A 25,573-nucleotide genomic window follows, 5' to 3' on the forward strand; every position below is an offset into this window, starting at 1 on the left:
TTCTATATTCAGAATTTAACATAAAACAATAAAAGAGGTTCTCATTTGATCTGATGAAATACACTCTAACAATCCTGTTTGATAAAGATGCTCAACTATAAATATAAATAGCAACCCCGAAGAACAAACTAATTGAAGAAACTTAACCATGAAAGTGAGTCATTCAAAATGTTGAAAGGATCCAAAAAGTTTCTGAGTAGCATGAATAGAAAAACACTACCCACATTTAGACACACCCTAATGTAACCTTAGGATGCCAAACATACACATAATATCCTAAGAGTTTCTCAAGAGAAAAAGTCAGACAGCCTATGAGAGAGTCCTCTCCCGATTAAAATCAGTAACACTGGATACAAGTCGACAATGGAGAAATATTATCAGAGTTCTGAAAGAAACAAAAAAATTAAACTGGAGTTCCTTACCCAGCCAAACTCACTCATGTGGGAGGGCAAAATAAACATTTGCATTTTTAGATATGCAAAGACTTAGAAAGTTTACTACCTATGAATCATTTCTAAAAAATTTACCGAAGAACACAGTTCAGCAAAACGGAATGAATCCAAGATGAAGTGGGATATAAGAACAATGGTGGCGAAATAAAGCAGTAAAACGAAATAACATGTCATAATACAATGCGAAGGGAAAAATCCCTGAGATTAAGATAAAAGATTGTTTCACCATGTCAGGTGAGTAAAGTCTGGGGAAAGGGACATGGTGTCTTGTTTGAGGGCAGATACAGACAATGAATATTATTCATCTATGACACTAATTATTAGTATAATTAGTTTTTAATAGGGCAGAAAACAATGCCTGAACAAAACCTCTGAAAGCTCAGAGGATTCTGAGAAGATATTTCAGAGGAGGGGGCACCTGAACTCCCTCCTAAATGAAGAGGTATTTGTCAAGTAACAAAGGTGGGGTAAAAGGACATTCTGAGCAAGTGTCCTCGTGTACAAAGGGTGCAGTGTTGTGTAAGGGATTGGGTTATTCAAGATAAAAGAAGAAGTTCAGTGGTGCTGGAGGGTGTGTGGCCTGAGATGTGCTTGGAAAATGAGATTTTTAAATTTCTTCTCTAAAGGGCCAGGTGATGATCTAAGCTGACTTCCTTATCATACTTTCTTAACTAACTACTCCTAATCATCCATTTTGCTCCATGACTCATCATTTGCACCGGAAAGTAAGGCTTAGCACATGACAACCTGCTGAAATTTCATTCTTTCTGAATTAAGAATGATCTCTTTGCTTTCAGAATCATTGTGCATATCTTACACAAGCAGTGTGATGAGTCATATACTTTTAAAACTAGGTGGCTAGGGAATCATAAAAAAAAGGTTTATAAGATTTTAAACTCTCAAGAAACACATACTATGGGACCGTACTGATGATCCCCATAACAGGTTGCTGTGAAATAAATGTGATCAATAGGCAACTCTGACTTACAGACCAGACCAGAGTCACTACAGACCAACATGACCAAGAAGCTATGGCAAACACCCTGAGAAATACAATACAGGTTTCATGTTCTTACAAAGAGGTTTGCTTTTACTGGAAATGACTCATCTTAATCAGTAAATTATTCTAGTTTTTTTTTTTTTTTTTTTTTTTTTTAATTTTTTTATAGCTACTTTATTTATTTTATTTATTTATTATTTATTTTTGGCTGTGTTGGGTCTTCGGTTCGTGCGAGGGCTTTCTCCAGTTGCGGCAAGCGGGGGCCACTCTCCACCGCGGTGCGGGGACCGCTCTTCATCGCGGTGCGCGGGCCTTTCACTATCGCGGCCCCTCCCGTTGCGGGGCACAGGCTCCGGACGCGCAGGCTCAGTAGTTGTGGCTCACGGGCCCAGCTGCTCCGTGGCATGTGGGATCTTCCCAGACCAGGGCTCGAACCCGTGTCCCCTGCATTAACAGGCAGACTCTCAACCACTGCGCCACCAGGGAAGCCCCTATTCTAGTTTTTAATGTTCCATTATTTAAGATTATTTGTGGATATGAATAAGCCTAAGTTGCACATAGAAACTTGGGCAAACACTCAAGAATGGATCACATTCCTTTTTAGAGTCTACTTAGAACCAGAAGATTGCTAATTGCAACAACATGAAGCTGAAAGTTGCAGTCATCTCATAAAGAACCTATTTTTGCTTAAATGGAAGTTGGAACAAAAAGAACATATATAAAATACTAAATATGTAAATGCATTTTACACAGTAAGTGTGCAGGTGAGCAGGAGGTGAGCAGAAAAAGTAAAGAAGAGCATTTGTCAAGTTTTATAATGATGATAAAAAAGGCAAAATGATGAGTGTTAAAGTGCCAGTTTAAACTAATCATTCCTTGAGGTGTAAGTCAGAAGAAAAGGGTTTTTTGGCAAAGCAGATCTTTTTCTGACATTGAGAGTATAGAAAATAATTGGCTTCCTTCTAGAGATGTTCTAATCAAATATATTTCTTGAAAAATTAAAAATACACTCAATATGAATATAGTATTCATTCATATAATATCATAGTCTCACTGACATTTATATTGTATAAAACTTACAAATCACATGCATACTTCATTTAAAATCATACCCCGTTTTCGTTAAAAAAGATTTTGAGAAGCTTGTCAAATCAATTACTATGAGCACCAGCTTTCTGTTTCTGGGGATTGATGAATCAATTTGTGTCTTATGTAGACATTTGCCTCCGGTCTTCCCTGTATCTTGCCTTTTAAGCAATCTCCTAAATATTAGCATTTTACCAAAGGCAGGAAGATTTAGGGATAAGGGATGAAACAAATTAGTCAATTATGCCACCTTGGAGTATTTCTAATGCAAGGTTTATACATGCATGCATAGACAGTTTAAGGTAAAAAAAAAAAAAAAAAGTCATAAAGTTAAAAAAAAAAAGGAACCGATCTCTGGAGTTGATTTATGTGGTCATGTATGTACTGTTTGTCACTCTTTCCCACAGAAATCCAAGAGACTGGATTTCTGTGGGAAAGGGCTAATATTGGACAATCCAAGGTTGTCTAATATTAATTAAAATAACATACGTACCATTACACTCTGAGAATATTTCTTACTTGATATGACTCAGCTGTACACAGGTTTACCCCACCACCTGAAAGATCGCTTTTATACCACTCTGCTTTTCTTCAAGACCTACAATAGTATTATACATGTTTTTGATAACCAAAAGAAATCCAAAGAGGATTTTCGCTTCTACGAAAATAGGCGAAAAGCGAAATCAAGAGTTCAACGTTTGTTTTGCAGAGTACCATCACAGCAGCAGCGCGCACCCTGAGCAGAGAGAATGACGCCAAGCTCCTTCCCCAGGAACTACACTCAGCAACTCAGGATCAAGCCTCCGTAGCTTTGAACTGTGTTTGAGCATCTGTGTTTTATCTCAATTTATTTTGTGCATCCCTTAGCAAAACGTGTCCTAAGATATCACAAAAGCCTAAGGGAGCTCACAGGGGTGTTACGCTTAGCATAAAAATGGATGTAATTAAGCACTTCAATCGTAGTGCATGAAATAAAATTTTTTATGCGTTATTTGGTATGATTTAATAGGTTATTTTGGGGGTCTGGGAATGCTCAAAAATGTTCTTATATAAATTGATGGTAACTGCTTCTTTACTTTAGATCATTTCAGCTTATGAAGACTTTCATAGGAACACTCTACTTTCCAATAGTGGGGGAAACAAGTATACATTTCAAATTGGATTACTCTGAGAATCTTTGCAGGTACAAATGAGTTGAGCAGAAGATGCTATTAAAACATTTCCCAGAACAACCAAACATTAAATGAAAAATCTTATCTGCTTTTCTACATCATCACAGAAGTTAGGTGAAAAAACAACTTCTATTTTTGTCACAAATTGTAATTGGAGAAGACTGTGGTCATAAAGATTTTCTGTCCACTCTGAGATGGGATTCTGGCATAAAGATTTCCTGTCCACTCTGAGATGGGATTCTTGCATAAAGATTTGTTGTCCACTCTGAGATGGGATTCTTCTAGAATTAAGATAAACCTGAAGCATCTCAATCACAACCTTAACACACAGGGTGGCCCTTCCTGGAATTTCTCTGGGGAACTCATATTTTCTGTTTGTGCCCCAGGGTTTTAAGAAACTATCTGAGACAGCCCAAGTATGAAGGAGTGAGGGGGAGATAGACCAAAGCACCAACAGAAGGTCAGTGTTGGGTTGGAAGAAGCCCCTAATCTGAGAACAATGAAACAGAATTCTCACTGGTCCCCAGGGGTCAGAATTAGGGTGGTGGCAGCAGCTGGCTGGGATCTACCTGGTAATCTTCCACTAGCTATGCCTGAGTACCCTTTAAAAGGTTACACGTGTTTTAAAGTAAAGTGCTTCATTGTAATAGGAGTGTAGTCTTTTCCTGTGTTCTTCAATCATTTAAAATAGTCTCTCAATAAGGTAGTACACAAAATGCTTTTCCTGATATCTGTAATATGGATGAAAGGGTTTAGAAGTCTACCAAAATTTTGATGACTATCAAATTGTGTCTGACATCAATTATATAACATCACAAGTCACCAATCTTAGGTGACTCACCAAACCCTGTTTCGAAAAATTCTGTATCTAAAATCTTGGGGGTAACGGAGGTTGATTGCTCTCTATCTGGCATTTGATGACAGAGTTTAAAGAACTAAACTACAGTTGGGCTATTAGCTGGAGAGTTATTTGTTGCCTATTTTGTTTTCTTCAAAATGTGTTGTCTATTCAAGTTTCTTTTTTGAAAAACATCTAAAAAAGTAAGACTGGGAAGGACTTGGAAAGAACTTGTTCCTTCAAGTCTTATCTGATTGACAAGTATTACAATAACCTACTTCATACTTTGCCTGATCACATTTTGTAGTACTTAATACCATTTATATTTTGAACCTTTCTCCTGAGTAAAAGACGTGAGGTTCCTTAAAGTTTAAGGAGCTTCATTTTCTGCCCTGTTAATTCCCTCTCTTTCTCTCACCTTCCTTTCATGCTGTTTTAATTATGTAACAGTAAAAGTAAGGCTATATTTCATTTGTCATCCATGGCTTAGAGAATCAATAAGGCTACCAAGAAAATAATAGCTGTTTTTCAAGGAAATTCCAAGAAAACAAAGATTCTCCTGATTTTTTCCAATTATTATTGTAGCGTCTATGCATTATATTGCGTATATCAGCCAAGTATATTGAAAGGCTCTTTGTGTACTTGCAGTCTTTCCTGTAATAATGTTGTTATAGGTAAATATAAGAGTGTTACGTAGTGTTTTTTTGCATTTAATAGGTGAGGTAAATTCAATATTTTTTTGAAAATAATGATCTCATCCAAAGAAGACTGTCCTTAATTAAAAGATAAAACATGTTCTTTAAAAAACTGTTCTATTTCAATCTCTCTAATTTAAGGGAGAGTGAAAACAATCTTTTTATGTGTGAAAATTAAGAACTTTTACAGAAAGTATTACTTAAAAAATTCTCTTTGTTATTCTGGAAGCTACTTTTTTATTACAAACTGAACACCTGCCTGTTGTATAAAATAGAAAAGCGTAAAGAGTGAAGATGTGACATATAATCCTACTTCCCAGAGATAATCCCTAGCAACACCTCAGAACAGATTCTTCCAAACAGTTTTCTCACATCACGTACAAAAATATAAATGTCGACCAGAGCGCTTACATGTATCCTCCCTGCGGCTTTGGTTTCTTCACAGCGTGGTGGCTGGTGTCTAGGTGGAAGCGTTCCCAGATGGAGGCACAAGACAGTAAGTGTTGCAAGAGAACTAAGCAGAATTAGTACAGCCTTTTATGATCTCGACTGCGCAGTCATGTATCATCATGTCCTCTGTATTCTATTGGTTACAGACTCCAGACTGTAAGAAATAATGTTTTTTGTTTATAAGACACCCAGTCTCTGGTATTTTGTTATAGCAGCCTGAATGGACTGAGGCAAGTGACAATTTTAAAAATGACTGTTGGTACTCATCAGACAAAAACTTTAAAACAGTTAATAAGTACTATGTATCTATGGAATTTGCAGCCAATTAAGATAGCAAGAAATATCAATAGCTTCAGATGGCATCTCTGTATATCACAGAGTACAACAGCTGTTGTTTATATGAATGCTAAAAAGTAAGGAAAAAGGACAACTTATGTTTGATATATACTCCTTTAAAAGGCATGAAAATATGGAATACATTTTTAAGTGCCCCTTAAAATATTCAAATAAAAGCAAGGTGTAGTGCTTAAAAGAATGAGCTATAGACCAGGGAAAATTCAAATATATTGCAACACCTTGTTTCCTGACAATATGACAGATGAAGCCTAAGTGGAGTTATTTAGAAGCTACTAGATCCCCAACATCTTGCTTGTGCTGTTTATATTAAGACAGGATACAAAAGGACTTGCTGTCTAGGAGGGGAGGCCAAAGGAACACAAAGGAAATTTGTAGAGAATAACATAAAACTACATATAATTAAATACCAGGAGAGGAAAAAAGGGAGTGATTCCTCTTGTCTGGAGAATTTGAGGGTGCCTTTTTAAGGAGGTGGAGTTAGAGTATGAATCAATTTGGATAAAAGGAGAGTTTCCCAGGAAGGCAGAGGAGGCCACAGAAAGGCTGGCTGTGGGGTAAAGTGTAGCCAAATGGGGGTCTTGAGGAGCTGTGGAAAATAGGGTCAGACAGATATTATAGCGTAAAATTAGGAAGGCCTAATGGCCTATTGTCCTGATGTTTTACCTTCTCTACTCATAGTATCACTTATCTTGAAGAGAGACTGTAATTATCGCTTATTCTAGAAAGCTTTTTAAATCTTTAATGATAGCACCCATTACGTTAAGAAAAAGAAAAGAAAAGCTGCCTTCTTTCAAGTCAGCTTGGTGACATAACATCGAACTCTAGATTCTCAATTCTATGTTGATTTATAATTTGAAATATAAGATCATGATTATTTGTATCCTGTAATCATGCTACCTCCTTTCCTTTTATTCATATGTCATGTCATCTTAAGGTCTTTTACCATGGGACACTTGCGGTTAGAACATCTAACCACTGTAGAGATTCTGGTGCCTTCCATGGACTTCTCTCTGGGCCCTTATATGATAGTAGCCATCATAATTAAAGCCCAGGCTTGATGCAAAATTGCCTGCATTTGAATGCTGGCTCTGCCACATGTTAGCTGGATGACGCTGGGCAAATTACCTAAATTCTCTGATTCTCAGTTTCTTCATTTCAAATTAGGGATGGCAGTAGTACCTACCTCAAAGGGTTGTTATGAATACTGTATTCAATAAGTTAATGCAGATAAAGCATTTAGAATTGTGCCTGGCACATAGTGTCATGTAAGGTTAATTATTACAATTATCTCTAACAGGGAGAAAAAATATACACCTAATATTTACCATAATTATACTCCCTGTAGAAAAATGTTTAGATTATTTCAAATTCAAGTTACATTTTAAGTGATTCTCAGAATAACAATTTAGCTTTAAAAGAACCTCAGATGCCTTTAACACAATCTCTCCTCCAATGCCATAGCAAAAGGCCTGGCATGGAGTAGGTTGTAGTATCTTCTCAACAAACACTTGCTGTGTGAATGAGTGGCACTGAAAATGCTAAACAGTTAAAAGACAGACCGGTAGTTATTGCACTAAGTAGAGGTATTCTGGGTGCTTTGGGAACGCAGAAGAGGTGGCTGTAAACCCAACGTGGGTGGGAGGAGATCTGTGAAAGCTACCCAGAGGCAGTGACACTCAGCTGAGGCCTGAAGTATGCACAGGAGCTGGCCTGATGAAGAAAGGGTCTAGACAGTCAATACTATTTACGATATTATTTCTCGCCGAACTATTCAAAACAGAGAATTAGTTAATGAGAATCATTTTATTGGCGTTTATACCATAATGCATATGTGGAATTTCACTTTATCACCTATTGTTCTAACTGGTATCCAATTATTCTAAATAGGTAGAGATTCCTTGTAAGCTGGATTAAAATTGTATTTTCAGCCTTTTGAAAAACCTAGCTATCTTTTACTTAGTGGTTATGATGTGCTGGCCTTGTAATGAGCTCTTTTAAAGAATTCATTTTAAATAAATTCATTTTAATTCATCTAAACTTCACAAGAAGGAAATTCTCTTACTGCTCACCTTCATAAACTAAGTAGCAGAGCCAGGATTTGAACCCAAGGCTGCAAAGTGCATGCTCTTAATTACTACACTAAATGAAGTTTTGGATTAATTGCTCACTAGAAGTGGTCTTGTTTTCCTTACATGTTATTTGAAGAAATATTTAGAGAAATAACTCCTTTAATGATACCAATTCAGATTTTCATTCTGAGAACTTCTATAAACTGTTACATGAAATGTAATTTATAAGTTTCCTTTTGACACTACAAAGATGAACCCATCACAAGATTTCTTGCTGGTCAGCACTGTGCTCCAACTGAAAGTGCTTTCACATCCACATTTTCATTTGCTTTTTCCCCAGAGGGTATAGAAAACTATTTGAATAATGCATATTACTTTCTATACTCTTTCAACAGAACGTTGCATACTTAAATCATTAAAATGGATTCTTGGGTATGGACTCAAAATTAAAAAAAAAAAAAGAAAGAAAACTTTATTTGTAAATACCTGGAACAGTAGTCAATGTCTAAATGTATTAGCTAAATCCAAAAACATATTAAAAAGTCTAGCATTCATCAAACACTATCTTTCAAATAAAGAAGTTCTTTCTCCTATTAAAGCAGCTTCATTTTCAGCCTTCCTTTGCAAAAGGAGTTGAATGCATGAAGCCATCTGGCTGTGCTATTGCTTCTCCTTAGATATTAACAGATGTGAAGAGCAGGCCAGTGGCCCCCTCTACCTTCACCACTAGCCAATATAACCATCATCCTCTATCATTCTGAAGATTTCCCCTTTTACACTTCTTTTCCCTAAGACCTTTTGTTTACATATATCCCCATTATTGGCAACAAATCACAATGCTGGATCCCATTAGGTTTCCACTAATGTCTTCTAGTCACTTCTGTATTCTTCCAAATCAGAGGATATAACTGGCTCCACCAGGAAACAAAATAGAGGTCATTGCAGCAGCCGTGACTTTCAAGCCATTTGCTAAATTTAGCTGTCCAATACTTTCCACTCTAATGAAAACTGTGGACTGCAATTATAGAATGCTGGAACAGAACAGGAGCTTAAAGGTCACTAAGTCCAATCTCCTTGTTTGTCTGAGGAAGGTATGGCGGCCTAGATATAGCCTCTGATTTGCTTGAGGCCACAGAGCTTGTTAGTGGTAGGGATGGAACCTGAACTGAGATCTGCTCAGTCCTGAAGGCAATGTTGTCCTCACTCCACCACAGACGCTCTGCATCCCATGATCAGTCTTACCTAACCAGGTCTCACAGCATAAATATAGCTGATATTATTGGTTGTGGCTTATCCTCCGTGGCAATCATCAATTTGGTAGCTGGATGTGAAATAACAAAGGTGTCTGATGGATTAGTTTCTCCAAGAGAAATGAAATGATCCTATATCCAAACCCTTCCCCCAACTCTAAAAACTTACAGCTTTATGTTCATCAATAATGAATGGCCCATCCCTGCAATACTCAGAGGGAGCTTACATTGCACTTTTGAGCAGCCGGTTAGTAATGTACAGTGGATAGAGCCTTTCTTTCAAATCCCGGGGCAGCAGGTCCTTCAAGGCTAGCATTACATTTTCAATTAGCTGCTGAGTGAATGCTTGGCATGTGTATATTAGTGAAGAGGCACACTATTAGCTTACAGTTCCTTTCTGTATTGTGCTGAGAGGATCTAAGGGATTGGTGGGGGAACAGGCAAGCCAGGCATCACTGTGGATGTTGAAGAAGGGAGTTACTCAGACCTCGGCATCTTCACTTGCTTTCTCTAGAATTACAGCTATTTATTACGAAGCACTCTGTGTAGCAGGGTGGAGTGCGCCTGAGGAAACACATCCCAGACACCACCTGGGGTTAGTCTTTCTGAGCCCTTCACATCTCTAATTCTCATCATTGTCATGGAGCCCAACAGTCCCAAAAAGATACAATTTGCTGTGCCTTTATTCCAGAGTCAGATTGCACCTGAAGCAGCTGAACAGGTAAGTGGAACCGGGTGGGGACCAGCTCCTGTATGTAAGTAATACAGACGTATATTCTTGTTATTAATTGAAAGCTTCTCCACCTCTTGAATTTGCCTAACTTTGTGACTTCCCAGGATATGTAAATGAGAAATAATTTCATTTCCACATGCACTTGTATTTGAGTTGCATTGGGGGAACTACTGGCTAAAATGCAGCATTTCATGTGATACAAGTTAGCACCCATTAAAGAAAAATGGTTATATTAGCAGTTTAGATTTGGATCCAAAAATCTGTTTGCTTTTGCTTATTAAAATAACAGGTTCAACACTTAGAGAAACTTCAAATTTTTTTTTCAAAATTAGCAAGCTTTTATTTTATTATTTATAAAATCAAAAGATTCATTTAACAATGAAAGCATTAAACCTTGGAATAATTTCAGATTACAGGTTTAATGTTTTATTTTAATGTTTTCATTGTGTATCCAAAGCAGTAATTATAAGTATATGTAATATAGGATCGTAGGTATATGTATCATTTAAAAAACATTTTATTCAGATATTAAAAATGGTATTTTAACACAACCTGGATTTTTTCCAAGTCTAATACGTCTATATATCTTTACTTCTATCTCTGTCTCTCTCTCATGTGAGATTGGTTTACTGTATCACCTTTCATATTCAGATTTACTTAGACTCTTGATTCAATGGAACCACTTAAAAGATCATTTGTGGTAAAATTACAACAGTGAGGAGGCAAAAACAAATTTATGGGGTCTTCTACCTAATTCATTAATTTCTTAAAACCTAAATTATTCCTGAATCCTCTTCCAAATATTATATACAAAGTCTTAAAAGTAATTATTGAATCTGAGACTCTCAACTTCCTAGGATGTTTTGATAATCTGAAGTAGATTGACCCAAACTCAAGCCAGATAAATACAACCTTGAACATGTATCTATGTTGAATGGAGCATTGGTTCTATCCTGGACAAGATATCACTGTTTAAAATTTATCCACTATCCTACTGATTTGGGAATTTACTTATATATTTAAAAGATCAAGGATACATTAGAAATTCTAATCATAAAATGTTCCTGTAACTCCGAAAATAAAGGAAAAAAACCCCACACCAAACCTATTAGTTTTAAGTGAATTATATACTTTTGCAAGATCCATATTCATTCTTTATGTGTTAATTTGTTCTAAATAATAATATAGAAAATAAGAAAAATTTATAATATTAATTGAAGTTAAGAACGTATGCTGTTAAATTTAACCTGCTGGAAATTTGAGTTTTCTAAGCTTCTCTTACCCTGTTTAGAAATGAGTGTAATGGATCTTGAAAGCTTCATCAATTTATGAGGCTCCAAGAGAGCCACTAAAATTAGCAAGTCATCCCTGTACCTTCACTGCATATTGGTATTCAGTGGTATCATTTGGTTACATACAACTATTTCTTTTCTGTGGAAATGTAGCTTTTTGATCAAAGAAGGTGATACTAATATCTGACAGTTCTACTGTCTGGCTTTCTATTATTCAAAATAAAATTAGTGAGCGCCTACCGTGTGCCCCCCAGAAATTTGCTCTTTATGTTAGGAAAAGATGAGGATGGGACAGACTTGCAAGCTGTAGAGTAACCTAGAACAGAGTCTGACAGTCTCTGACCTTAGCTGGGCCTTTGTTGTTCACAGATCAGGAAAAGAAGACCTACACCAGCATCACTTGTGATTCTCAATGAACATAACCCCCCAGGTAAAGAAGCATGATGTCTTATGTACTGATGTAACAGAACAGAATTGTTTGAGGAACATCAAAGAGCATGCCATTGCCAACAGGCTTCAATTCGGTATTTCAGTTAGCAATAATCTAATAAGCTAGTCTATACAATGGATCATAAACAAAATCAGAAATAGATATTATGAAAACTGTCTCAGCCAACTGCCTGCTTTTCCTCTAGAATGACTTACTGGTGACAATATGCTATGAAATGTTTTGTTAGCAATCACTGCTATGTGTTCAGGTGTTTGCATAGAATCTGGTTCAGTGCTTATTAATGAGCCTGGTAGAAAGTTGTTTAATTAGGTTTCATAGCTCAAATTGCAGCCCTGGAGATGCTGACATCTTTACAGAGTTGTTTTTTTATCAAAGGTTATCATGGGGTGGGCAATGAGCCAGCACTGGCTACAGCTTTGATGCTGATGTAATCTCTGAATAATGCAATTGACAAGTAACCAGATCAATTTTCAGCACTGCCCATTTGAGAGCCATTCTAAAGAGTTGTATCCATTTGTTGAGGTTTTATTCTCCATTTCCCATAAAAAGTAAAGCTGCATTATTATTCCTGATAAAGGACTATGATCTGCAATACACAAACATTATGTACTTACTGAATGGGGGTGATTTTAATTTCACATTTAAGCTCTGTTTCTAGAAATACAAGTAGGACAGCAAAGGTCACGGCACTAATTTGTATCCAGGCAGGACTTGTTGGATTTTTTGCAGGTATAAACAATAAGGGTGGCTAAAAAGAGTTTAATGGAAACATAGTAAGTGTAATTACATATTGTAGTGAATGATTTGTTTTAAGAATACCCGGGCAAAACAGTCTGACTTTTTCAGATTCCTTTCTAATTAGAGAAACATACATAAGATAAGAAAGTAAAATTCTAATAGAATATTAGTCATGGAGCCCAAATACAGAAAGATGTTCAGTTGTTGGGAAACAAATAAGCAAATTTATTCCTGCTGAAAACAAAGAATTATAATTTGATCCTGTATCTTTAAAGTGCTATAGCATTTTAAAATCATTTTCAAATATATTATTTCACTTAATAAATATAACTTATATTTGGTTGAATAAGAGATGCAACTGGTAAGAGGTGCAAATAAATACAAGTAAATAAACATAATAATGAAATCTTTTCATATTGGAGGTAATTTTAGAGCAATTTTCCATCACAGCCTTTTGCTCATAGTGGCAGACCTCTCCACAGTGTCCTAGAACTTACCTCTCTATGCTAACCTTGAAAAGTGTTGCCCAAAGATATAACAAGAAGAACAGAATCTTCATAATTTCATCTGTACTAAATATTTCTTCCCTATCCAACAATTCTTTATGTTTCAAATATTATCTGAACATTCTCTATCAAACAAAACAAAACAAATAACAGCAACAACAAAAGAACTTAATTGTTAAATGACCTTGTTAAAGCAATTGTTGCTTTTAGCCCTCAAAAGCAATGTGTTCTTTGACAAATAAAAATCGGGTGCAGCTTTAAAACCTGGTAAATAAACAAATCTCTTCAATTTATTGAAATTGCCCAGGACACATATGAGTATTCTTGGAATCACCTATCATTAATGCTCTTTAAAATTCAAATCCCTGAAAATCTTTCTTGTCAATTAATGAAGCAAAGAAAATTAAATTTTCCATTACAGAGACATAATTAACAAACCTTTCCAATTCATATGATAAGATCGGTATATTGTAATCATTGTTAAATGAATTAGACATGGCTTACTTTAAAAAAAAAATCTTTTCAGGAGTTTGCAGAAATAGTCTGTTATAAAAGAATATTTGAAAGAATGATTTAATTTTAGATTAGAAATAAAGGAAATAGAAAGATATTTCAACATGTAAATCCAGACTGTTTGCTAGTTCATCTTTGCCTGTGTAAACGTAGAGATGAGGAGGGCACCTGATTGGTAAGAGTCCAGGGGCAACAAAATGTCACATCACTCCCTTTCTAACAGCCTAGAATTCTCAGCAGTAGAAACGCTAGGGAAACAGTTACATAACCTGTTAAGGATATACCCTCCGGCATAGATTAATCAATTTAATTCAAAATAATGGGACACAAGACTAAAAATGTTAAATTGAAGGCATCATACCTGAAAAAATTTAAAAGCAAAGGGTGTGTCTTTATGGTGGAGAGGGCAGAAACTACGTTTGCTTCTTGGAATGACTCTAAACAGCCAACGGCAGTAAAAAGGTACTAGAAGCCGGAGATGCGGGGGTAGAGGTGCACCAAAGACAAATTTCATCTTTTTCAAATGTTTTCTAGGGCTACCAATTTTAGTGACCTTGTAGCAAACTGCTTATCTTTCAGAATTTTTAATCTTCTGAGTAAGTGCCTATTTATGATAACCTCTCTCAGGTTATACAGTAAGAGTCTCATTGTCTCGTCTTGTACTATTTGCTTTTACTCTTGTACAATATGTAGTTAACTGGTTTGGTTTCTATATTTTTATTTAAAGGGATGACTATATATAAATCTTCTCTATTTAGAAGTAAATGGCAATGTCACTTTCTGCAATTTATTTCATCACATTTCTAGATTTACTTAAACATTACTTGTATTTACAATAGTAGGCTTACGAGAAGACTGTATATTTATTTGGCTACCAGTATTAGAAACCTAGAATTGGGAAAGAACTTCAGAAAATACCTAATCTAACCACACTTCTTCATGAAAGATACAGAAATCGACCCAAGTCCCTGAGACTTGCTCCATTTTGTATATATCAGAGAAGAATCCATAGTTACAACTAGTTTTCAGTATGAGATCAAATTATTTTACGAGTTAGAAAATACAGTTTCTTGTGAAAAACGAGTGATGCCCCACTTTATTCTAACTCTTCATTTACTCTTGTCAATAAAAGTTCATTTACTCACCTTTTTAAAAAATTATTTATTTATTTACTTACTTATTTATTCGGCTGCACTTGCGCGGCTTGTGGGATCTCAGTTCCCCAGGGACTGAACCCAGGCCACGGCAGTGAAGGCCCAGAATCCTAACCACTAGGTCACCAGGGAAGTCCCTATTCACCTTTTTAAATACATATGGCAATTCTTCATTACTTTCTTTTCTGGATTGAATGTTCCCAGTACCCAATAAGGGCCTTAATGAGCTCTATCCAAATTCTCCTTGTCTCTAGGCCTTTGGAGCCTAAAGCTGGACAAAGTCTTCCAGTAAAAAGCCAGATTAGAACAGACCTTCCGAATATTAAAGTTTGTGGCATCCATTCTTTTCCACTTACTGTTAAGCAGAGACAATATGGTTACAACTAAGTTTAATGGACCTGATGCCTATTAAACATGAGTGAACTGTAAGAGGCCAGGAGCTTACTGAAGATTTGGGTAAGTACACAGGAGTTTTGGCATCATTTAGAAGGTTGTTGTACATCTTATAAGTGGGACCAGACATATAATGTAAAATGGGGGATATTTACGGAACTTCCTATCACAGCCAAATTTGGGGGAGACTGACTTTCTCTTCGACACTTTTCGCTCCAAATATTCTTAGAAATGAGGAATAAAAACAAAGCATTTTCACACATGGGCCATGTTCCTAAAAATTACTTAATAATGAGACATATGAATTCAATATCTCACCATCTCCTTTCAACCTTGAGAGTAAGTCTAGTCAGTAAAGAGAACTGGGGTTTCCAATTGATTGGGCTATTTGGCTCCACACACTGAAAAAGAAGCCACAGTCCGTTCTGGAAGTAGCATGTGACTTTCTAAATGAGGCTTGCATTTTAGGAATTTGACAGTAAGTTGACTAGTAAGATTTTCAAGGCTCTGTATTTAAAATCCTGAGACACTGGATGACAGAAAATATTGCTAGACTCAGACTGAGCTGTTCAAAGCAGAGAGGCTCCAGAAATTTTCAATGATGTGAGGTTTTGCAGGGTCATCAAGTTAAAGTGGACATTTATTTCTAGTGTTAGGGCATTCATATACAAATAGTCTCTCTTCATGGAGACCCTCTATTTTACAAAATGAGTGACTGGTAGGCAATGGGCACCCTGAGTACAAGTTCCAGGAATCTCACTGAGGATTTTCCTGGGATTCTTAAGGATGGGTAAGACATCATCAGCCCCACACCTGGAGGGGCTGTCACCCCCAGGGACCTCCAATCAAATGTGTTCAAGTAAAAGCTGTACTGGACCTATAGTCCGTACAGTTTTGTTTCATTCTTTTTCCTCATCTTCTTTGGGAATGTGGCTGTAATTCATTCTGATCCACAATTGTCGTTGATTGTTCAGCATTTATTTTGCCTTCTGAACATTAATGACAGTACAAAAGAAAGAAAGGTCCAGTGTTTGAAGACTCTTCAAGGTTTAACTGGTATTAATTTGTCAGAAAAGCCTATTTTTTTCTCCTCAGCATTTATTTCTATAAGTTATTGAATGCCAAACTATGCTGAATGAGTTAAAGATAAGTAATGCAGGGACTTTCCTGGCGGTCCAGTGGTTAAGACTCTGTGCTCCCAATGCAGGGGGCACAGATTCTATCCCTGGTCGGGGAACTAAGATCTCACATGCTGCATGGTGCAGCCAAAAAAAAAAAAAATTCAAAGATAAGTGATGCATGTGGCTTTCAGAGATTCACGTACTGTACAACTGATTGACTTATTTTCCTATAACTATTCAGTCTGTGCAGCCAAATAGCCCGATCAATAGGAATAATTGTGAGCCAAAGATAAGGTTCCAGTTCTTAGTCATGCCAAAGTTTGCTATACTATAAGTGCTCAAAGGACTAGTGTCATCTTCAAATTGAATGGAAGAAAAATGAAAGGGCAAATTATAAAACTGTGAAATAGTTCTGTTTTATTTCAGCAAGATTACTACTTTTGTTCATTTTGAGCAATAGTATATACTGCTCACCTTCTACACTGATTTTAATAAGAAATAGCTTAGTGAAATATGACAGAATTATGGTAGGTTCAATTCACTTCCTTTTTCTTGGTCTCTGTTTTCCTACTTGTGGGTATTATAGCAGGTGAAAATAACCCTAAGGTACTTCTGCACGATGTAGAAAGGCAGTGTTTGTAGAAGGTAAAGCACTGCCTTTGGAGTAAGACTTGGGTTTGAATCCCAGCTTTGCCGGTTCCTGGTAGTGAGACATTGGGTGTGCAGTTGACCTCTGTGGGCTCAGTTTCCCCCTTTTTAAAAGAGGACATCGAGGTGTAAGAAAATGCATAGCACAGTGTCTGCAACCAAATAGATAGTGAAGACATGCGATCCCCCTGCGTCATTATATCCATGCTGAGAAAAGCTGAGTTCTCCTAAAACCTGCATTTCTTATCAGAAGATGGCCCAGCTCTTTTCCCATCCTGACTGCATTAGGCAGTGTCCCCACGAGGCATTGGTTCTTGATAAGAGAAAAGATGTACCATAACTCCTAATTCATCAGGATAAGAATACACAATTATGGAATTGTTATGGATCTTATACTGTGGTATTTGTTCAACTGACCACGTCTGGTTTACAAACATAATTGTCATGAAATATGAGTCCTTGGGAATATTTTAAAAATAAGCATGCTACTGATGTCTATAAAGTTATGAAAAAATATATTGCAAGCAAGAGATCTTTGTGAAAGATTGTATCCAATCAAAAATGCAATTCATGGGAATTCCTTGGTGGTTCAGTGATTAGGACTCTGTGCTTTCACTGCTGAGGGCCCGGGTTCGATGCCTGATCAGGGAACTGAGCTCCTGCAAACCACTTGGCGCAATCAAAAAAAAAAAAAAAAAAATGCAATCATATCCTAATAGTATGTGGAAAGAAAGAAGATTGAATATGGAGTATAAAAATCCTTTAGTGATATCTATTAAACTCTCATTTGATTGCTCACATTTGATTCCACTCCATTTGCTCTCACTTCCTTCCATACACCATTCCTGTGCTATATTCTGGGTAAGCTTTCTTCCTTTGGTTCCTTTGCCAACTCTTAAGACAGCCTAGACTGACTCATTTGTGTAAATCACTCTCCATGTTTTCCAATTAATCTTATTTAAATTGCAGCCTGAGACTCATTTAAATCTCAAAACTTTCCCCTAACTAATCTGAGTCATTGTCTGGCTCTGTTATTCCAATACTCTCCTCTCACCTGCAACTCTTGAAGGTATTTATTGATTTATACATTCAATTCAATTAAGTATTTACTGAGTCCTTATTCTAAATCCTCGAGGAACATGTGGACTAGGTAACAGAGAATAATACATCTGGATGAACCAGGATACAATTGTAATAACAGAAATTCCAACAGCTCAGACCACAGTAAGATTAATTCTGGCCAAGACATAGAGGCATTTATTTATCATGCTCACTATTCTATGAAACATTTGTAAAACTTGTCTTGATCTTTTGGCTTTAAGCTTTTAAGAACTGGCATCAGAGCTAACATTTTACTATTTATTCCAAACTAGTAGCATAGATATAGCTACTCAAACTAGTCGTATATCTAGTAGATATTAGATGCCCATGGTCTATTCAATTTAAGTGGATAAAAAAATATATTCTCAAATCCAATGGCAATCTATCAAACTTTCTGGGCACTTATTCTGGCTAAGGCACAGTGTTAGCTGCTCTAGGGGATAAAATAGGTAAGTCACCATCCCTGACCTCATGGAGAAACCTACCTGAGGCATAATTTGACACATGTATATTGGTAGTAAGATCAACAACATGTAGCAAAATACGAAATATATTTCAATTCAGTACAGAAATGTTTACCATAGGATGTTTTGGGTGATTAGGTTATAATGTTGTAAAATACGGTACAGAGACTAGATGCTTGATAAATGGTAACTCTTATTTTGGAGAGGCCGGCATGTACTCTTTAGGAATAGAGGTGTTGGAATCACTCAGGCTTGAATCTGGCTCTCAGATGGCTGCTTACTGCCTGTGTTACCCCAAAAAAGTGGCTCATCCTTTTAAGGCCCATTAAAAGTGAGGAAGCTGGGTTCACGAGGCTCTGAAAAGCTTGGTTTTTTCCAACACTACCAAATTTTACTCAATATAAAATATATTCATTAGAAATAAGGCTATTCTGCATCCATTGAATAAACAGACGTGCATTTTTGTGTCTATGTAATAGTACACATGGACAACATTGTAATCAGCTGTTCTGGGGAGCTTAAGGGCACATTCAATTTCAAATTTAAGCTAGAAAAAGTTTCTAACAGCTCTTTCTAATTGTTTCTATTTCGTAATCATATTCAAGGAGAACAGTAAATTACCAAACCTCTAACAAAAAATCTAACCAAGCTATGTAGTTAACAGAGAAGGATTATTTATGCATTTATTTTAGAATTGTTCTGGAGCAAGCTTTCAAGCTTTGGGATTTTCTATCCTTTCTCCCACCATTTTCTATTCATGACTTTGACCAAGTAGTGATCTGATGCTGTTCCAGCAATACCAGACACAATTTGGTAGCAGAACTTACCAGGGGCTAAAGCTGAAATGCCCACACAGGGTCCGGACAGGTGACATAGATGCCTGCCTGGGCTCCGTGTAGGATGCTGTGAAGGGTACCGTGGTCTACTTGGAGGATGCAAGCTCCATTCAAGGCTGTCAAACTAAACAGATAAAACTACAAAGAAAGAAAAAAACACTGTAAGGGATGGAGGCACCTAAGTGGTAAGATTTTAGAGATGCTGGAAAATATCTCCCTAAATCCGTTTCCATACTACCTGAAATTCTACCTTTTGAAGTTGTTAATACTGTTACTATAATCTATCTTTTGAAACACGAGTACTCTGACCAGATGTAACATATTGTCCTGGCAAGTAGTCTACCTGGAGCTCAAAAAGCCTGAGGTAGAAAGAAAGGAAGGTCCTGGAGCAAACGTCCCAGCTGCAAGGATTAGGGCCCTCCGAATTCACCTCTTCCCTCCCAGTCTGTTTGCTCTTATTGTCTTCTCCATACTCGTCCCCCTTCATATCTTCCTTAGCATTTCAGGGGCCCCTGAACGTGCTGGGAAATTTAAAATCTATATCTATGAGTCTTTTCTGTGTTATGGATAGAAGATTATCTTTGAATTGAACTCAATGATTTTGTATCACTTAGGGTAATTTGATATAGTAATTATAGCGCTTAACAAGGCTATTTGTGAAATAAGTTGCCAAAACCTGCATCATCAAAGGGAGATATCTTGACAGTCTGGCTAGAATACAATTACAGTGCAACCTTGGCAATAATGCTGAGAAAAAAGTACTGTGAGAACTAAGAAAAGCTAGGAAATTTGTAATCTTTCTGGGCTTTTTGTTGCTGTTGTTTCATTCTCTGGGAGCAATTTTCCTTCATTATGGGAAACAATTTTCATAATCACACTCTTTACATATAAATACATATTGACCTGCTCATAAAAATAGAACTGAATGCACAAAATGGAAGAATGAGAACAGTTATTTTGGAATCCAATTTTTAGAATAATTTGCCTCAATGTAACATCAGTTTATGCTTTTTTTCCCTGTCTGTTGAAGAACAGACTATTAGAACACATACACACAATAGATATTTCCATGCACAAACACATGTACACATGCTTATATAAGCCAAATACACAACTGTGTGTAAAAATATCACAGACTATTTATCCATGTAATAAAATCCACCTGCACTAGTGACCTGATTTTAAAAAGGCCAGCACCTACCAAAGTATCTAGAAAAGCTTCATGAATTCAGGTTACAAATGGAATAAAGCTAATAGTTATTATTTAAATTTCTAACCCTTTGAACTTGAAACAAATAAATCAAAAACTAATCACATTTGAAAACCCATGAATAAAAAACATTGAAATTACTGGCATAGATTCAAATGGTGAGATTTGTTAAATTATTTTTTAAATCAGAAGAATATTTTAAAAAATAAGTTACACTTATTGAATATTAGTTATTTTAAGACTATTCTCTCATTTTGGAGGTTTCCTGTGCCCATTTTCATAATTCACGAATACAGGGAGAAGTATTTTAATTAGAAACAGAAAGTGAGCTCCTCTGACTAACACCTGAAAATCAATGTCTAGCTGAAATGTGTCCCCTAAATTGAAATCAACATTTAAACTTTTGACCTCAACATTTCTGTTAATGGTACCTCCATTCCTCTAATTGCTGAACCACACAACCTTGGAATCAGCTCTGACCCCTCTCTCTCTCCCTTGCCCCTTGAACCTATCAATGCTCTTCTGCTAATGCTTCTGTACAGGTTGAATCTATCTCACTATATTTTTATTTTCTCTGCTCAGTCTAGACACTTATGGCTTTATTCCAAAAGAATACAGTAACTTCCAAACTGCTTTTCCATGGCTTTAACACTGGGAGGTGGTTTTGTGTAGAGTTAAGAGCCCTAATTTCAGAATCAATGAACATGGCATGACTTAGAATCAAATCATGTCATGACTGAATATCTGAGTCTTAGTTTCCAATTCTATGAAGCACAGATCATGGCAACTCCAACCCTGGTCGTGTTGCTGGAATCAAGCAAGATGACACATGCTAGCAACGCGACTGATGGGAGATTTATTCTTTCCCCATTCTGATTTGCGTGAAAGGGTTTTGGCAGAGAATTATACAATGGGTGATTGGCTAGGCCAGCTTTACTTTTCAAAATGAATTTGTTATGAGCTCTAATTTGTATACTACAATATAATTTACCTGTCCTAGTTTTTAATTAGCCATAGCTAAGAAGAAGAAGAAGAGTAAGGCACGTAAAGTTGTCTTATGACGAGCTCATTATGTTTCAACATAATGTGCACATTATTCCTACTTCTTGCTTTAAGTAAGTCAGTCAATCGACAGATGAATGGATAAAGAAGATGTGGCACATATATACAAGGGAATATTACTCAGCCATAAAAAGAAATGAAATTGTGTTATTTGTAGTGAGATAGATGGACCTAGAGTCTCATACAGAGTGAAGTAAGTCAGAAAGATAAAAACAAATACTGTATGCTAACGCATATATATGGAATCTAAAAAAAAAAAAGTTCTGAAGAACCTAGGGGTAGGGCAGGAATAAAGATGCAGATGTAGAGAATAGACTTGAGGACAGGGGGAGGGGGAAGGGTAAGCTGGGATGAAGTGAGAGAGTGGCATGGACATTTATACACTACCAAATGTAAAATAGATAGCTAGTGGGAAGCAGCCGCATAGCACAGGATCAGCTCGGTGCTTTGTGACCACCTAGAGGGGTGGGATAGGGAGGGTGGGAGGGAGGTGCAAGAGGGAGGGGATATGGGGATATATGTATATGTATAGCTGATTCACTTTGTTATAAAGCAGAAACTAACACACCATTATAAAGCAATTATACTCCAATAAAGATGTTAAAATAAATAAATAAATAAATAAATAAATCAGTCATTTCCACCATAGACTATGGAGTCTTTATTACACAATTTGCTGATAATTGTACTAAAGTTGAGATTTAAAAAATGAACAGAAGAAAGGAAAATAATTGTGTTAGATTATGGCTGGCACTGCAGCTTTATATCTATTTCCTTCTTTATTTTTGGTGGAGGGCTTGAAGGTTGAACAGGAACTTTGTTCATTTGCCATAGGTACCTTCCTATTGAAAATGGGCAGCGATTTCCGATTAAGCAGGACAGACTCAGACTCTATTTGCTTTTCAAAGCACTCTAAGGATTATCCACTTTCCCTTCATGGATCCTAAATACAGCTCACCTGCCCCCAACGATTAAAATGTTTTCAAGAAATAATGCCAGAGACCCACTCACCATCACATTTCAGTGAAGTAAAATGTCATGAATGATTGAACTAAAATGTCTCATCTCAAATTCTACCACAGGTCATTTTACTTTGTGAATAGCCCAGAATTCCTGCTTTACTTAGCCAATGAAGGGCACCTTTTTGCTCAAGGTCTTGGAGACAGCTGAAGATATTTTCATACCCTAATTCTGCGGTCCACTGACATCATTAGAATCAAAGCAAACAACAGCTGTAATGTTTATATGGACAGTTACAGTATAAGGGGCATGTGTAAAATACATTTTGAAGTACATTTAGGACCTAAAAGACAAAATTACCTCTAAGCTACAAATAAAATAATTTTTAAAAACCATATAAGCTCAAAGGCAAATTTAAAGAGGTTGATAGTAATGTATCTCACCTTTGGTAGTTTTCTAATTTGCAAACCTATTTCACTTATATATATCCTCAACAACTCTGTGAGATGAATATTATAACCTCCATTTTAGAAAAAGGGTGATAGATGAGTTGCTCCATGTCAAAGAAGCTAGTACATTAGTGGGTCTGAAATTTAAACACACACTGTCTATCCAAGGTCAGTGTGATTTCCACTACATTAATAACACTTTTCTCTCTACAAATAGCAACATCATACCCTTCCTATTTTATTTCTGTCTTCCTCATGGAAACAATTATAAGCAAGTTCTTCATTGTAGCTTGGCTAAGTGAGATTCTGTTTGATATGACACCAGAATGTACTTCTTTCCATTCCAACATGAGTTTGTTTTGGAGTGGTAATTCTACACCTTTTTTTTCCTTTTCTTGGATAATTTATTAGATAAGAGGACTTCAGAGTTGTTAATACTAGATTTTTTATTATATAAGCAAAAAATCAGATTACCAAACAGAAATATAAATCTTACCCATTATTCCATTCTTAGAGTTAGACCTTGTAATTTATGCATGTGTCCATTTGCCTATTTATCTGTACTTATTAAGAAAAATAATTGTCTTAACTTAAAACATTAGTTGGAGGGCCAACGGTTTACATTTGGATCCTAGTTGACCAAGAACATGACCAATTTGTACACATGCTGGGGTGTCATCTTCCCTTCCCGTCAACTGTAGTTCTTATCCTCCTAGACTCAAATCAAACCCCCCTTCTTATATGAAACCTTCATTTACCACTCCAGCTGGAAGGCTTTATTCCAGGAGAAGTAACAAGTCACTGGATCCATTAACTCATTTGCTCCCTGCTCCCACTGATTGTTGATGACTTTCTGTCACCTAGTAATGCCCTGAAGAAATGAATTATAGAATTAATAAATTTTTTTTTGGCTGTGTCGGGTCTTAGTTGTGGCAAGCAGGACCTTTTGTTGCAGTGCACGGGCTATTCGTTGCAGCACGCAGGCTTCTCTCTAGTTGTGGCACGTGGGCTCCAGAGTGTGTGGGCTCTGTAGTTGTAGCTCGGGGGCTCAGTAGTTGTGGCGCATGGGCTTAGTTGCCCCAAGGCATGTGGGATCTTAGTTCCCCGACCAGGGATCGAATCTGCGTCCCCTGCATTGGAAGGCAGATTCTTAACCACTGGACCACCAGGGAAGTCCCAGAATTAATAAATTTTGATGTGAGTCAGAAGAAAAAAGATTGGGTCACAAGACCCTTCCATGTGTATCAGACTTTAGTTAAGTACTCTCTGGGTATCAGGGCTGCAGAAAAGGGCTCTGAGGATCTGGGAGAATGACTGGAAAGATGCCTTACTATGGAAGGAAAATAGAGACCATTTAAAACTAACCTGATTATTTCACAAGGTTTATCCCCATCCTAACATCTCACAAGTACCTACAAATGATGACTCACTGGATCGTCATGAGTTCTTACATTAAACATTTATGGAAATAACTTAAAGTGGCCTTTGCTCTGTAACACACAGGATGACCAAATTTTTGGAATCATCTCAGCAAGGATACATTTTAGTAGTAGAGGACTTGAGCTAGTTGTGTTATTGTTTTTGTATAGACATGCTTTGAATTAAACAACACAGGCAACCGGTGACTGTGGATACATAGGCAATTTTGCATAATGATGACTTTGGGATTTCTTATGTTTTACAGGACAATTTAAAGCCTGGGTATGTTTTGCCTAATGACTAATTTTATTCTTTGGCTGTCTTTAAATTATTTGAAACTGATTTTAAAATGTCAGTAAAATGGTGATGGTGGAAAAGTGAATATATAATCAATTTGTCTGCTTTCTTAGAAAAATATAGGGGTTCAAGAGTTCAATTCAATACCATCAAACAGCAGCAGTCTTTATGCACTGAATGAATGGCCAGATACTTTCCTTCTATGCTAACATATGTGACCAGATAAATAGGGGCTAGGTCTTCTTTTCATTTTCTTTGAATAGTGAAATAAATATTTTACCTGGTAATTTTCCTTCAACTATTTTCTTTTCTTTAGCAATAAGCTATCAGGGAATAGTTAGTAACCTGCAGTCAATACTGGAAAGCAAACAGTTCATTACTTATCAAAAGCATTTAAAATTATACAGCTTCACTGAAAAATCCATTTGACTGGTTTGTAAGATTTGTACGTAAGTGAAACTTAATGACTGCACGAAAAATAATTTTAGAGTGGACCTTGTACCTTATTGTTCTTTTCCCTCACTTTTTACACAAAGAAACCATAGAAACAAATTACTTTTGGTCCCAGTGAATTATCTGCAAACGTATCTGTATTTAGCTTCACATTACAGCATTCCAGCTGCTTTATTATTTTCTGACTGAGTCAGATAAAATTTGTGTTTTACGTATTCCTGTTATCTGGATACGTATTAACATGTCTATCATTATGGACTACTGCTGGTACATCACGCCAAAGTGAGCTCATTACAGGCATCAGCTCCATTTCCTCATTTCTAACTTAGTTTGACATTCTTCTTGGCAAATTTTCCAGACATACCACAATCCATTTTCTGTTGAGATTTTTTCTCTTTTAATAT

The 25,573-nt window shown here is 36.5% G+C and overlaps 1 protein-coding gene and 1 long non-coding RNA gene across 3 annotated transcripts in view; one reads left to right on the forward strand and one right to left on the reverse strand.

Annotated features, from left to right (window-relative positions):
* Window positions 1-5,753, reverse strand: part of LOC132369067 (uncharacterized) — an 82,213-nt gene extending 76,460 nt beyond the window's left edge. The window contains exon 1 of the long non-coding RNA XR_009504238.1: window positions 5,655-5,753. This is a non-coding gene — a long non-coding RNA (uncharacterized LOC132369067). The remainder of the gene's footprint in view (window positions 1-5,654) is intronic.
* Window positions 5,754-9,968: 4,215 nt separating this feature from the next.
* PPP1R1C (protein phosphatase 1 regulatory inhibitor subunit 1C) overlaps window positions 9,969-25,573 on the forward strand; it is a 130,393-nt gene continuing 114,788 nt past the window's right edge. For both annotated transcript variants that reach the window (XM_059927286.1, XM_059927287.1), the window contains exons 1-2: window positions 9,969-10,090; window positions 11,764-11,824. In XM_059927286.1, coding sequence (XP_059783269.1) covers window positions 10,010-10,090; window positions 11,764-11,824 — 142 coding nt within the window. In that variant the 5' untranslated portion in view covers window positions 9,969-10,009. The remainder of the gene's footprint in view (window positions 10,091-11,763; window positions 11,825-25,573) is intronic.

The sequence above is a fragment of the Balaenoptera ricei genome, chromosome 7, assembly GCF_028023285.1.
Source record: "Balaenoptera ricei isolate mBalRic1 chromosome 7, mBalRic1.hap2, whole genome shotgun sequence".
NCBI lineage: Eukaryota > Metazoa > Chordata > Mammalia > Artiodactyla > Balaenopteridae > Balaenoptera > Balaenoptera ricei.